This window comes from Heterodontus francisci, chromosome 6 (assembly GCF_036365525.1).
Source record: "Heterodontus francisci isolate sHetFra1 chromosome 6, sHetFra1.hap1, whole genome shotgun sequence".
Lineage (NCBI taxonomy): Eukaryota > Metazoa > Chordata > Chondrichthyes > Heterodontiformes > Heterodontidae > Heterodontus > Heterodontus francisci.
The window spans coordinates 71,814,943-71,829,573 of NC_090376.1; the positions used below are offsets into that span (position 1 = coordinate 71,814,943).

General features: G+C 43.2%; 1 protein-coding gene across 2 annotated transcripts in view; it reads right to left on the reverse strand.

Annotated features, from left to right (window-relative positions):
- Positions 1–14,631, reverse strand: part of gab2 (GRB2-associated binding protein 2) — a 415,117-nt gene that overhangs the window by 15,939 nt on the left and 384,547 nt on the right. For both annotated transcript variants that reach the window (XM_068033915.1, XM_068033914.1), the window contains exons 5-8: positions 13,505–13,599; positions 11,560–11,845; positions 5,330–5,420; positions 4,187–4,289 (exon numbers count right to left, since the gene is read on the reverse strand). In XM_068033915.1, the coding sequence (XP_067890016.1) occupies positions 4,187–4,289; positions 5,330–5,420; positions 11,560–11,845; positions 13,505–13,599 (575 nt within the window). The remainder of the gene's footprint in view (positions 1–4,186; positions 4,290–5,329; positions 5,421–11,559; positions 11,846–13,504; positions 13,600–14,631) is intronic.

Consider the following 14,631-nt stretch of genomic DNA (forward strand, 5'->3'; position numbering starts at 1 on the left):
ATGCCGGCTTTGGTCTTTCATATACCAGCACGTACAGCCACTGTAGTCTCGTGGGTCCTTCTTAATATTTCTCTCCAGTACCTCCGCAGTACCACTAACTGGTGAACTACTGGCCTCTCCTTGCTCTCAGGTCTGTGAGGAGAACTCCATTTCCTCATTAATACCTCATTCTTTAAATAGTAGCAATCAGGACTCCCTCTGCTTTATTTTCGGATGGGGCAGCCTGTGCCTACCCTTGCAATACTGGGTCGGCTCGCTGAGCCTCAGCTAGGGAAAATCCATTTAATTCATTCCCTCGGTCTCCTAACTTTCCAAAGAAAGTCTTGGCCAGGCAGACCTCATGGTCATCTACCTGCAGTGGCAATGCAGTCTCCTCTGGGGGAGCTGGTTTGATCATGGTCCACTACACATTCGGGAAACTACAGGGGTCCATCTCCCGCCACTGCCCTGTCTCTCTGACCTCCTGCAGTCTTTCTTTCACTACTGGGGGGGCTACCACCTTCACCCCCACCAGATCATTACCGCGGAGCAGGGCAATCCTGTCCACAGGCAAACTAGGACAATCCTTACGGTCATCGGTCCTGAAACTAGGTCGCACTCCAGGTGCACCTGGTGTACAGATACAGACATACACTGCCCTCCAATACCATTCACAACCATTTTGGTGTTCACTGCACTCTCTGGGGGAAAGGTCAGGCCTTTACCCAGAAAAAGGGATCTAGTGGCCCCTGTGTCCCTGAGAATTATTATGGGCTTGCTTGCCCCACTCAAGGGGTACGGAGTTACTTTCTCTTCAAACACAAAAGTCTGATAACCTTCAGGAATCCTATTAGCTTTTCCTGCACTTGTAGCCGTAAGCTTCCTGGGTCTCACTCTTACTGCAGTTAAAGCCACAGCTTGTTCTGCTGTGCTTTCCATCAAGTTCCTGTCTTCACTGAGTGGGTGTGCCCTGATTAACTCTACAGGTTTTCCCTTTAGTTTCCAGCAGTCAGCTTTTAAATGCCCTGCTTTATTACAATGGAAGCACATAGGTCTCTGGTTCTCACTCCTGCTCATCGCACCCTCTTTTTGGCTAGAGGAGGACCCCCTCTATCTCCTGCTTTTCTTTCTCTCCCAAGACTGCTTGAGCTCCTATCACCTTCCCACCCTTTGTCCTTTTCGGATTTGTGGGGGTGACTAGGGAAGGTTCTCCCCTGGGAAACCACTTATAAATTAAAACAAACTCATTGGCCAGAATGGCCGCTTGCCGGACTCTCTGAGCCCACTGCTCCTCTACATGGGTCTTTATGGAGACTGGGAGAAAGTGTTTAAATTCCTCTAACAGAATTACTTCTGTGACATTCTCATAGCTGAGCTGTACTTTAAGATCCGTCAGCCACTGGTCAAAAGCCAGTGGCTTACTTCTTTCAAACTCCAGATAATTTTGATTAGCTTGCTTCATGAGTGTTCGAAACTAGGCTTCGGGTATCAATTCATATGCCCCGAGGATAGTATTTTTGGTCAGTTCATAATTTGATGAACTCTCATCTGGGAACAGGGAATAAACCTCATGGGATTTCCAGTTAGCTTGTTTTGTAGTAAGAGAGACCAGGTCTCAGCTGGTCATTTTAGCTGCCTTGCCAGTTTCGCAAAAGACACAAAAAAAACTTCTACGTCCTCCTCGTTGAATTCTGGAATTAATGGAGCTAGTTTTAACAATTTTGTACCCAGCCCTGAATTACGCTCCTCCATATTGGCTATGCTTTCACTGGGGTTACTCTGTCGCCCCCTAGTTAACTAAAGCTACTTTAACTCTCTCTCTTCGCATTCCTTCCAGAATATTCTTTCAGTCTCCCTCTCCTCTAATTCAAGTTTCCTCTGTTTCAATTGTACCTTTGCTAACAATACCCTGTCAGAGTCTGCTTCTAACCCCGTTTTTGCTTCTTCAGATTCAAGGGAAAAATGGTTGGCCACTAGCCTTAGGAGTTCAGACTTCCTAGCCTTGCCACGTACAGTGATCCCACACTGCTCAACCATTTTCCTCAACTCCTCCATAGCCAGTGCTTTTAACTTATCCCAAGTTACTTCAGCTTGGCTTGGGGAGCTACAAGCTTCAGTTGCAGACATGTTAGTATTCAGGCACACACAGCCACAAAACAACCTGTATTGAAATCTTGCTTTTTTTTTTGCTTGGGAACAAATTGGCTTCCCACTTCCAATTTCTCGTTTGTCTGTGGGTCAATCCCAGACGTTAGCACCCAAATTTCTATACGACCAGGTGAGAGAGAGGTCTTGGATTTCCTTTCAGCCTTCACCTGGTCTTACTGTAACAGGGTTTAATTTTAAACACTCCGTGTTTTTAGCTCCCCCTTGGTGAATCCTTGTTCACCGCCTTCCGATTATTAGGCAAAGAAACCAGCACAAACAGGCTTTCTTAGGTTTAAAGAAGAAAAGTTGAAATTTATTAAACTTAAACTCTAATTCGATTAATTCCTATGGACACACGACGCTAGCATGCACATGTGATAACATATGCAAATAGAGACAGAAAAGGGCAGACAAAAAATAAAGTGGAAAGGTTTCAGTCAATATCTGAAGAGTTGTTGTTACGGTTCTTCAAGCTTACTGTCGTGTCCTTGATTGTAGGTAGATCTTGCTTTTCGTTGGGGCCCAGTATTCTTCTTAAACCTTGTTCGCTGTAGGAGACTTTTCTCTCTTGGGCTTCATGTGTCTTCAGTGGATCCAGAGGCTTGTAAGAAAGAGATGGGAGCAGACAGGAGAGAGACCTTCTCAGTCCAGGAGCTAACAGCTTTCTGCCCAGACTGTTTGTACAAATTCAAAAAACTCAGGTTGCCCAGCAGGTTAGTCATTTGACTAGCTGGTTTGACCATGTCTGTTTGTGTATTCGGCCATCTCAGCAGTTAACCTGGAATGCGAGCTCCCCCACCTTGAATGTCTGGTGATCAAAAGTCCATTGTGGGTTGAATGTGTCAGGGAATGGCTGCTGTGTCCTTGCAAACACTGTCGATATGTTGATATGCAATGTCTTTTCCAGCCATGGCCAATCTGTTTAACAAGTCCTTTCTTAACTCCTGTAACAGTTTAAAATCAATGTTCATGACAAAATTAATGAGTCTCTTTCTTGGCAGGTGAGGGCCTAGCATGACAATATTAAAAGTGGACATGGGCTGCAAAGATGGCCATCGAAGGCCAGCCGACCTGACTTGTTTATTCAAAAATTCACTGTCTGAAAGGACAAAAGAATTCTTTCCAGACTAAGACTGTCATCAATGCCCATCCTGAAACCATCAGGAGACACTCCTGAATTGAATGGGTTTCTCCTGAAACAAAGAAAGTGTTTGTCTTAACCCTCCTCAGGATGAATATCTTACAACAATAAACCAGGATGGGGCTAATCAACCGAAACCACTCCCCCCCCCCCCCCACCATATTTGGAAAAGGAACTGTGAGAAGTCATAGGGTAGGTCTTTTAAAATACAGACTGCAGATAAAAGCAGCAAGCAGACAAGGCAGTACCATTGTGCTTTAAAAGAACTGGAGCCTGTAACATCTTAAGGTCTCCGGCCCTGTTCCTTTTCAAGTCCACCAGTACAGAAAACCAACCTCCTAAGTGATGAGACTACAAGCAACTAACTTCATGACCTGCTGAAAATCCACCTCTTTGAGAGATTCCTGCAAAAACTTCAATATAAGACTCCAGCTATCGAATCCACCTAACTACACTTCAGGAGTGAAAACGCCTTCTTCATCAGGCCCGCAATGCATGCTTTTTCCCCAAGTCGAGCCAAATCACGTGACTTATGAACTATTCTTTTGGTTGTAATTTGTAAAATTGCACTATCCTTTTAATGGCTTTCTTTCTCAAGTGTATGTTTGTGAGTGGTGAGTGAGTGATGTAGCGTTAGGCCTTCGAGGTGAACGTGTGAATAAATATAATCCTCTTTATTTAAAACCAGGAAAAGCATACTGCTCATTATTCAAATTGCCTTACATTCAGGGGTTATGAAACACTCACATCGTCCTTGCCAAAACCCCCTGATTACGGACAGTAAAGGGAAAAGAACTGGGGTTTCAGTTCTCTCTCAATTCTGTCCATAACAATAATCAATGTTAGGATTGTATCATTCTTCTGTTCTGTTATGCCCGAACTGATCTCCTGGACAGTGCATTGGTTTCAAGTACTTACCATTGCAACATAGTTTTCTTCACTGTCTCCTGAGTCAGTGCTGGTGACACTCTGTGTTGATAAAGGGCGGCAATTTTGTGAAGAAATTGGATTTACAGCAGCTCTGGAAGCAATAAATGAACAACTTCCTTATTACTGGAAAATTAGGTAGCATGTCCAGCATTAATAAACACAAAGCACATCTGTCATAACACCATGGTTGCAGCATACTATGTCCCCACCAAATTTCCCACACATTTTTGATCATGTCCATGAAAACATACAAGGCAGAGGGCATGTACTTCTGTGAAAGGGAGAAAAATGTCAACGGGTGAATCTTGTCCAAAAATATACAGTTGTGTACTCAACTATATTAAAATAACCAATATAAACTACCTCAGTATCTCCTAAAGGGCACTGATCACTTTTGTGTAACTGCCATCAATTAAGTTTCATTCTGTAGGTAGAAGGAATTAGGGAATAAAATTGGTCTATGTCAATAGGCGGCACAGTGGCGCAGTGGTTAGCACTGCAGCCTCACAACTCCAGTGACCCGTGTTCAATTCTGGGTACTGCCTGTGCAGAGTTTGCAAGTTCTCCCTGTGACCGTGTGGGTTTTCACCGGGTGCTCCGGTTTCCTCCCACAGCCAAAGACTTGCAGGTTGATAGGTAAATTGGCCATTATAAATTGCTCCTAGTATAGGTAGGTGGTAGGGGAACTGAGAGAAGGCGGAGATGTGGTAGGAATATGGGATTAATGTAGGATTAATATAAATGGGTGGTTGATGGTCAGCACAGACTCGGTGGGCCGAAGGGCCTGTTTCAGTATCTCTAAATAAAATAAAATAGTTCAAAATGAGCTCATGGTGAATCGGCAGCTGATTTTCTTTTCACTGTGCCTGATCTTCTTCCACTGAACAATAGTTGAAAACTTTTTTGGAGATTTATTTCCTAGTCTCACTATCTCTTTTACTTGGTTTGAAATTAAAAATCTAGGCAATATTTTCAAGTCAATGGAAAATAGGAACTGCTGTGGTAAAAATTGGCTGCTGATTCGCTGGTCTATGCTGTTGGCATAGACCAATTACACTCCCTAAAAGTTTACTTGTTTTGTAAGTTACTATCAATGATCGACTGTACTTTTTTAAAAAAAAAGACACTTACATGGGCCTGGACCAAGATCTGGTAATGGGGGACTTGAAGGGAAGCTCATCAATAACTGTGTGGTTTCTTGTTTCCAAAGGTCCCGCTTTGGCTGAAATATAAACCCCAATTATTCAATTGGTGAGCATAATATTACTTAATCAATGTTCACACTAGCCTTTGCAAACTGGTTAACTTCCTGTCTGAATGAAATACCCTACAGAAGATATTGTTGAAATTATTATAATTTATGGTCCATTTTTGGGTCCATAATTAATGGTGTGCTGACAGCACACACCCCAACTGGGAGACCCAAGGCTAACCCAAAATTGATCCTAGTGCCTGATTAATATTTTTTGCACAAGATGCCAGTGCTGGTCATGCATCCCCAGGCAGCTTGACCATTTCAGTAAGAAGCCACAGTAACCAAATGGTAAGTCCCCAGGTGGAGGTTAGAGTGGCAAGGTGGTGGTGCTGGGATGGCCAATTGTGAGAATTGTGGAGTCAGGAAATACTCCCACTGTTCCTGACTCCACAGGAAGCTTTTCAAATAAAAATCCCAAACTCTTCTTCTGGTGGCAGTTTCTGATTAAGTAGCATGATTGCTTAAGAATCCCAATAGAGCTAACTTGGCCCTTGCTTTGCTCAATCAAAACCAATTTCTGCAAGGGTCCTAAAGCAAGAGTTAGCCCCCTTACTTCACATTTAAGGGGCCTGATATCTCTTTTGGGCAGTTTCCTGGGATAGCTAGAAAGCTGCTTTTGTCAATATGGCAGCACCCACGATACAGGCGCAGATCAGATGCAGGATGTTGTACTCTGACATTGACCCTTTTTGCTCCCATTTTTGCCTAGAAAATTAGTACAATAAGAGTCGATTGTTGTCTCTTAATGTCTTGATCAACAGACAGTGCAATTTCTAAGTAAATGAAACAAGAAATTTGCACCTTGAACAGAAGGTTAAACTAACTAACATGGTTCTATGTGTGTTTAGAATTAAAGATTTGAGTGTTTAATTCATCTAAGGTCAGAGGCTGGGAATTTTGCAATGAGTAATTCACCTCCTGACTCCACAAAGCCTGCCCACCATCTACACGGCACAATCAGGAGTGTGATGGAAGACTCTCCACTTGCCTGCCTGAAAGCAGCTCCAACAACACTCAAGAAGCTCAACACCATCCAGGTCAAAGCAGCCCACTTGATCGGCACCCCATACACCACCTTAAACATTCATTCCCTCCACCACTGGTGCACAGTGGCAGCAGTATGTACCATATACAAGATGAACTGCAGCAATTCACCAAGCCTCCTTTGACAAAACCTTCCAAACACATGACCTCTACAACCTAGAAGGACAAGGGCAGCAGACACATGGACCATCACCACCTGTAGGTTTCCCTCCAAGCCACACACCATCCTGACTTGGAACTATATCGCTGTTCTTTCACTGTCACAGGGTCAAAAATCTGGAATTCCCTCCCGAACAGCACTATGGTTTAAGAGGGTCGGCTCACCTCCAACCTGCTCACATCCCATAAACAAATAAATAAAAAAAGGCTACAAATTACAGTTAGTAATATTAACAGATGATGCAGAATGCATTTGGATGGCATTCCTCCATCTGCTATTTTCACTACGCTGTTAACCCATTTGTTATAAATGACTTTTTTTGAAAGTTAGCAGATGAAGGAAAGATAAGCAGTCACTAGCATCTTCTGGTGCATCAACTGAGTATTGGTAGAGATATAAGCAGAGCTGTAGACTACAGATTCAAACATTACATAAGTTTGAAAGGTGTTCAATGCTTTATGGCTGATATAGAAAGGATTGCTATAGAAGTTTAATGTATTTCAGGTATTTTTAACATATCAAAGAAGTCATAAAACATACACTCAATATCAAGAAATTATGCAACATAAACATGATGTGACAATATAAATTCATTATTCAACATAAGCAAGTCACATTTTTAAAAATTCATTCATGGGATGTGGGCGACACTGGCCAGGCCAGCATTTATTGCCCATCCCTAATTGCCCTTCAGAAGATGGTGGTGGGCTGCCTTCTTGAACTGCTGCAGTCCATGTGAGTAGGTACACGCACAGTGCTGTTAGGAAGGGAGTTCCAGGATTTTGACCCAGCAACAGTGAAGGAACGGCAATATAGTTCCAAGTCAGGATGGTGTGTGACTTGGAGGGGAACTTGCAGGTGGTGGTGTTCCCATGCATTTGCTGCCCTTGTCCTTCTAGTTGGTAGAGGTCGCGGGTATGGAAGGTGCTGTCTAAGGAGCCTTGGTGCGTTGCTGCAGTGCATCTTGTAGATGGTATACACTGCTGCCACTGTGCATCGGTGGTGGAGGGAGTGAATGTTTGTGGATGGGGTGCCCATCAAGCAGGGCGCTTTGTCCTCGTTGGTGTCCAGCTTCTTGAGTGTTTTTGGAGTTGCACCCATCCAGGCAAGTGGAGAGTATTCCATTACACTCCTGTTTGTGCCTTGTAGATGGTGGACAGGCTATGGGGAGTCAGGTGGTGAGTTACACGCCTCAGGATTCCTAGCCTCTGACCTGATGTTGTAGCCATGAAGTTTAAATGACTACTCCAGTTCAATTTCTGGTCAATGTTAGCCCCTAGGATGTTGATAGTGGGGGATTCAGCGATGGTAATGCCATTGAATGTCAAGGGGAGATGGTTAGATTCTCTCTTGTTGGAGATGGACATCGCCTGGCACTTGTGTGGCGCAAATGTTACTTGCCACTTATCAGCCCAAGCCTGGATATTGTCCAGGTCTTGCTGCATTTCTACACAGACTGCTTCAGTATCTGAGGAATCGTAAATGGTGCTGGACATTGTGCAATCATCAGCGAACATCCCCACTTCTGACCTTATGATTGAAGGAAGGTCATTGATGAAGCAGCTGAAGATGGTTGGGCCTAGGACAATACCCTGAGGAACTCCTGCAGTGATGTCCTGGAGCTGAGATGATTGACCTCTAACAACCGTAACCATCTTCCTTTGTGCTAGGTATGACTCCAACTAGCGGAGAGTTTTCCCCCTGATTCCCACTAACTTCAGTTTTGCTAGGGCTCCTTGATGCCATACTTGGTCAAATGCTGCCTTGATGTCAAGGGCAGTCACTCTCACATCACCTCTTGAGTTCAGCGTTTTTGTTCATGTTTGAACCAAAGCTGTAAAGAGGTCAGGAGCTGAGTAGCCTTGGTGGAACCCAAACTTTGCGTCACTGAGCAGGTTATTGCTAAGCAAGTGCCACTTGATGGCACTGTTGATGACACCTTCCATCACTTTACTGATGATTGAGAGTCGACTGATGGGGCGGTAATTGGCCGGGTTGGACTTGTCCTGCTTTTTGTGTACAGGACATACCTGGGCAGTTTTCCACATTACCGGGTAGATGCCTGTGTTGTTGCTGTACTGGAACAGCTTGGCTAGGGGTGCAGCAAGTTCTGGAGCACAGGTCTTCAGTACTATTGCCGGAATGTTGTCAGGGCCCATAGCCTTTGCAGATATCACACTGAATGAATCGAATTGGCTTAAGTCTGGGATCCGTGATGTTGGGGACTTCAGGAGGAGTCCGAGATGAATCATCAACTTGGCACTTCTGGCTGAAGATTGTGACAAATGCTTCAGCCTTATCTTTCGCACTGATGTGCTGGGTTCCCCCATCATTGAGGATTGGGATATTTGCAGAGCCACCTCCTCCAGTTTGTTGTTTAATTGTCCACCACTATTCACGGCTAGATGTGGCAGGACTGCAGAGCTTAGATCTGATCCGTTAGTTATGGGATCGCTTAGCTCTGTCTATCGCATGCTGCTTGATCAGTTTGGCATGCAAATAGTTCTGTGTTGTAGCTTCACCAGGTTGACACCTCATTTTGAGGTATGCCTGGTGCTGCTCCTGGTATGCCCTCCTGCACTCTTCATTGAATCAGGGTTGGTCTCCTGGCTTGATGGTAATGGTAGAGTGGTGTAATAGCTGGGCCATGAGGTTACAGATTGTGGTTGTGTACAATTCTGCTGCTGCTGATGGCCCACAGTGCCTCATGGATGCCCAGTTTTGCATTGCTAGATCTGTTTGAAATCTATCCCATTTAGCATGGTGGTAGTGCCACACAGCACGATGGAGGGTATCCTCAATGTGAAGGCGGGACTTCATCTCCACAAGGACTGTGCGGTGGTCACTCCTACCAATACTGTCATGGACAGATGCATCTGCAGCAGGTAGATTGGTGAGGATGAGATCAAGTATGTTTTTCCCTCTTGTTGGTTCCCTCACCACCTGCCGCATACCCAGTCTAGCAGCTATGTCCTTTAGGACTCGGCCAGCTTGGTCAGTAGTGGTGCTACCGAGCGACTCTTGGTGATGGACATTGAAATCCCTCACCCAGAGTACATTCTGCACCCTTGCCAGCCTCAGTGCTTCCTCCAAGTGGTGTTCAACATGGAGGTGTATTGACTCATCAGCTGAGGGAGAGTGGTAGGTGGTAATCAGCAGGAGGTTTCCTTGCCCGTGTTTGACCTGATGCTATGAGACTTCATGGGGTCCGGAGTTGATGTTGAGGACTGCCAGGGCAACTTCCTCCCGACTGTATACCACTGTGCCACCATCTCTGCTGGGTCTGTCCTGCCGGTGGAACAGGACATACCCGGGGATGGTGATGGCAGTGTCTAGGACATTGTCTGTAAGGTATGATTCCGTGCGTATGACAGAATGTAAGTGTCAACCACATTGTTGTGGGTCTGGAGTCACATGTAGGCCAGACCAGGTAAGGACAGCAGATTTCCTTCCCTAAAGGACATTAGTGAATCAGTTGGGTTTTTACGACAATCGACAATGGTTTCATGGCCATCATTAGAATAGCTTTTTTTAAATTCCAGATTTATTAACTGAATTCAAATTCCACCTTCATATAAGCATGGTGTACACGTAAAGGGAAATTTTCTAATTTTGCAATCCCAGCAGGGTATCTTGCCTGTCAGGAGTGCATATTAGAAATTTGGATATGCACTGTACACAATTTTCCACCTATTCATTTAAATGACTGGAAAATCATCTGCAATATACGCCTGATTTTCTAACACCTGCTTTCAGCAGGCAAGGCCTCCAATGAGATGCAAAGTCAGAAATTCCTGCCACGATAGAGTAGAGGTGACAGTATCTGCCCTCAACATCAAGACAACATTCAATCGTGTATGCTACCAGCAGCCCTAGCAAAACTAAACTCAACTGGGGGAATCAATGAGAAAAGCCTCAGTGGCTGGAGTTACACCTGGCACACAGAAGGATGGTCGTTAATGTCACATTGATAGTTGCCTTGATTTGTACTACATAGATGCCAGGCAAAGACCATCTCTAACAAGAAAAAGCCTAACCACCTCCCTTTGGTTCTTGCAGAGTCCCACACTAATCAACATCTTTGGGATCCACACTGATAGTAACAACTGGACCCGACTGATCAACAACATAGTTACAAAAGCAAGGCACGGGTTGAGTCCTATGTGACAAATGACTCACTTTCTGACCTTCAATGTCTCCTCACCATTTACAAGCACAAGTCAGTGGTTTGATGGAATGTTCATTACTCGCCTGAATGGGTACAGTTGTAACAACACTCAAGAAACTGAACACCATCTAGGAGAAAGCAGTTCCCTTGATGGGTGCCTTTGTTATAGAATTCAATATCCTTCTGTGCACCACTGGTGTACTGTAGATGCAACATGTATCGTCTACAGGTGCACAATAACAACTCAGCAAACACCTCCCAGTCACATGGCCTTTATCACAGAGACGGAACAGCGATATTCTGGGAACATCATGCTCCAAGTACACATCAACTTAAGCTGGACTTATATCACTGCTCTTTCATTCTTGCTGCGTTAAAATTCAGGAATTCCTTAATTAACGCTATGACACCATTGTGGGCTGCACCATTACAACCAGGACTGAGCAATTTAAGAACAAGGCTCATCACCACCTTCTCAGGCAACTAAAGATGAGTAATAAATGCAGCAATACCAGCGACACCCACATCCTGATAACGATTTTTTTTAAAAAGGAGTTGTTATGTGACTTGCAAGAAATCTGTACTTGTTATCAGACCTATAACTATATGTGATAAAATAATGGTTAATAACATATTGAACACTACAACAGTGCATGTTGAAATACTATATTGGTACATCTGTTACATAAAAGTTATACTTGCCAGATAAATTAAGTAAAACAGATAAAACTCACATTTTCTGTCTGGTTTGAGATTCCGGTTGACTGGAGGTGGCAGCAGGTCTCCAGGAAAGTTGAATTTGTGACAGAGAGAGGCTGTACTTCCTTTGCGGGTGGGGAACGTAGCTGAGGAGAATCCAGGGAAGTCAAAGTGGTGGGGACCAGGACTCATGGGTATGTAGACATCCTGACAACCCTCTACAGTGTTTGTAACAAATGGAGACAATGAACCTGGGTTCATTGGCACATAATTTTCCTCAGATTCCATGCTTTCTGAACGGGATTCTGTGAATTTTGTTCTCTGTGAAAACAAAAGAATTTTGTTTCAACTTCCTTCATAACCATAACTAGATATGTTTGAATGTGTCCTGTATTGTTTTGTCTTTTTAATGCATTTAGATTTGTCACTATGAAAAACTAGTGAATTAAAATAATTTATCTTTAATTCCTTGCAATGACCAAATAGCTTCAGCTAAAAGAGGGATCTCAAAATAGGCAGAAAGGTCGATAAATTGCAGGTGCAAAGTGGCAATTAGGTTGAAAAGCAAACAGGCTGAAATCAATTGGCAACAACAACAACAACTTGTGTTTATATAGCACTTCTAACCTAATAAGGCATCCCAAGGCACTTCACAGGAGTGTTAAAAAGCAAAATTTGTCACTGAGCTACATTAGGAGATATTAGGGCAGATGACCAAAAGGTTGGTCAAAGAGGTGGATTTTAAACAGTATCTTAAGTTGTGGCTAGGTTGGTAGCAATTTTGCGACTGAATCGGTGATCGGTGATATCTAAATGAAAATTGTTTTTTTGTCATTGTTGTTGAACATGGATTGTTAGCAATGAATATGATCCCCAAGTCCAAATGAGCAGTTATAGAATTCCAGTAGTTTATTTATCAGTTGCTGCTGTTGAGGGCCATTTCATAAGAATTTAAAAAATAGAAGCAGGAGTAGGCCATACGGCCCTTCGAGCTGCTCTTCCATGCATGATGATCATGGCTGATCTTTTATCTCAACTCTATTTTCCTGTCCTATTCACTATCCCTTGATTCTCTTAACCCTTATTCCCTTAATCAGAAATTATTCCTTCCTGTCCATGGCATTTCATGAAATCAGGAATTGTACTGTTGCAATATCAGCTAAGTGTCTGGCAGATGAAGCAACAGCAAGTTCCAAACACTGGGGAGGTAATGACTGCCTAATTGCACAATTTAATTTATTTTTATCATAAAGCAACAACAAATGGCACTGAATCAACCAATTAATAACATTATACAGAAGGTTAGGCACTCTAGCACATGGGATTGACTAGGAACAAATATGGAGGGGTTGGGGGGATGGAGGGGATGGAGGGGTTGGGGGGGTGGGGGGGTTCAATGCCAGCAGTACAAATATATGGAGTGTAGTGACATGGGGCTGGAGCCACATGACTGGACAAGATGATTTTAGGAAGCAGAAAAATTGAGAAGAAACTGGGGAAGTGAGAGAAAGAGAGAGAGAGCGCTAGGTTGCTGATATCAGTGTACAGATGTATAACAAAGTCAAATGACATTTATCTGTTTGCTAATTTGACAAATGAATTCACTCATTTAATTTGAATGAGTCAATGTCTCTGTTAAAAAAAGAGAATACAGAATTGTCTCAAATGCATGTGCATACATGTCACACACTGAGTGATGTAGAGAAATGTATTGGAACACTCTGCACTTTGGATTGTTTAGTCAGTACTTGTTTCTTATGTAATACATCGGAAGATTTGTGTCAGGATGAGCAGGTGTTTCACGATCAAGTTGGAAAAATGATGGAAGTGCAATTTAGTAAATATTGTTTGCAAGACAAGCAAGATTCCAGAAAAATACAAGGTAATGTTTGCCAAAGATACATAGTTCAGAATACCCATGCATTACAATTAATATAAGAGCCATTAAGTTGTAAAGTATAATTTCATTATGCTTCTTACCAAGTAAGAGCTGAATCCATCATTAACAGACTCCATGGAGTGGCCTTCATTATTTGCAGCATGACTGGGATAATCATATGTTTCACATGAAGAAGCTGGGAAAATAGAAACACTGGTTGGAAGACATTTTACAGATGACTAAATCACCAGAGAAATGGGACTGTGTTATTACTCAGCTAAACACAGAAATTTAGCTCTTCTTTATTAAGATACATTAAAGGATGAATTTTCTGATTTAATATTCCTGGCAGGGACCCTCAATCGCCAGCAGCGCAAATCGAAAATTTAAGTGCACATTGGAAATTCAAGTCCAATAATTTCAAGCAAAATTCTGAGCAGTGCAAGCCCCAATTTTTGATATTTCCTGCTGGCGGGTGAGACTCAGAAGCTTTTCTCCATATTGTAAAACATACATTTATTTCTGACATTAAATCACACCTCTGTTTTTGCTTGTTAAATGAGTTGCAAATGAATCTTGACATAAAGGAAAAATTATGCCTTACAATGGACTCATATGCTGGGAATTTCCTCAGGGGTTCTCCCGATCCGCTATTGAAACATTGACAGCAGGTCTACAGAAACTCTGATAATGCAGTCTAAACAGATTTCCGCCCATTGTCCACTGTATTTACAACGGTCAATCAGGAGAACCCCTACCCCACAACCACTCGAGGAAATTCCCAGTGTTATAATTCTTGTCCTTCTAGTTCTGACTTTCAAATTGGTTTTGCACTGGTATCAGAGCAGTGTAAACATTAGTCCATTCTGTTTATTGGAATGTTGCCCTATAATTTTCTGCTTTTCTTCCTTACAGGATTTTCCAGGCTATGCACCTTCCAGGCCCATGAAGGCAATGCATTGAACTGCTTGCACACTACTGTCAATGCATCTCACCTGACCACCCACAGTGATATGAATGGCCTGATAAAGATAGCTGCTCTGATAGTCCCTCCCTCAGGAAGACACTGATCTTGCTTGGTAAATTCCCAAAGATGTAAAGCAGAGATTAGGAGCCTTCATCTTTCCATTCTGTCTTGCCGCACATAGCAAGCCCCAGTGCACTGCATCACTGTAATGCCATTATCATACTGTTTGTTTTCAGAAAAGAGTGGGATTGTGTCATATCA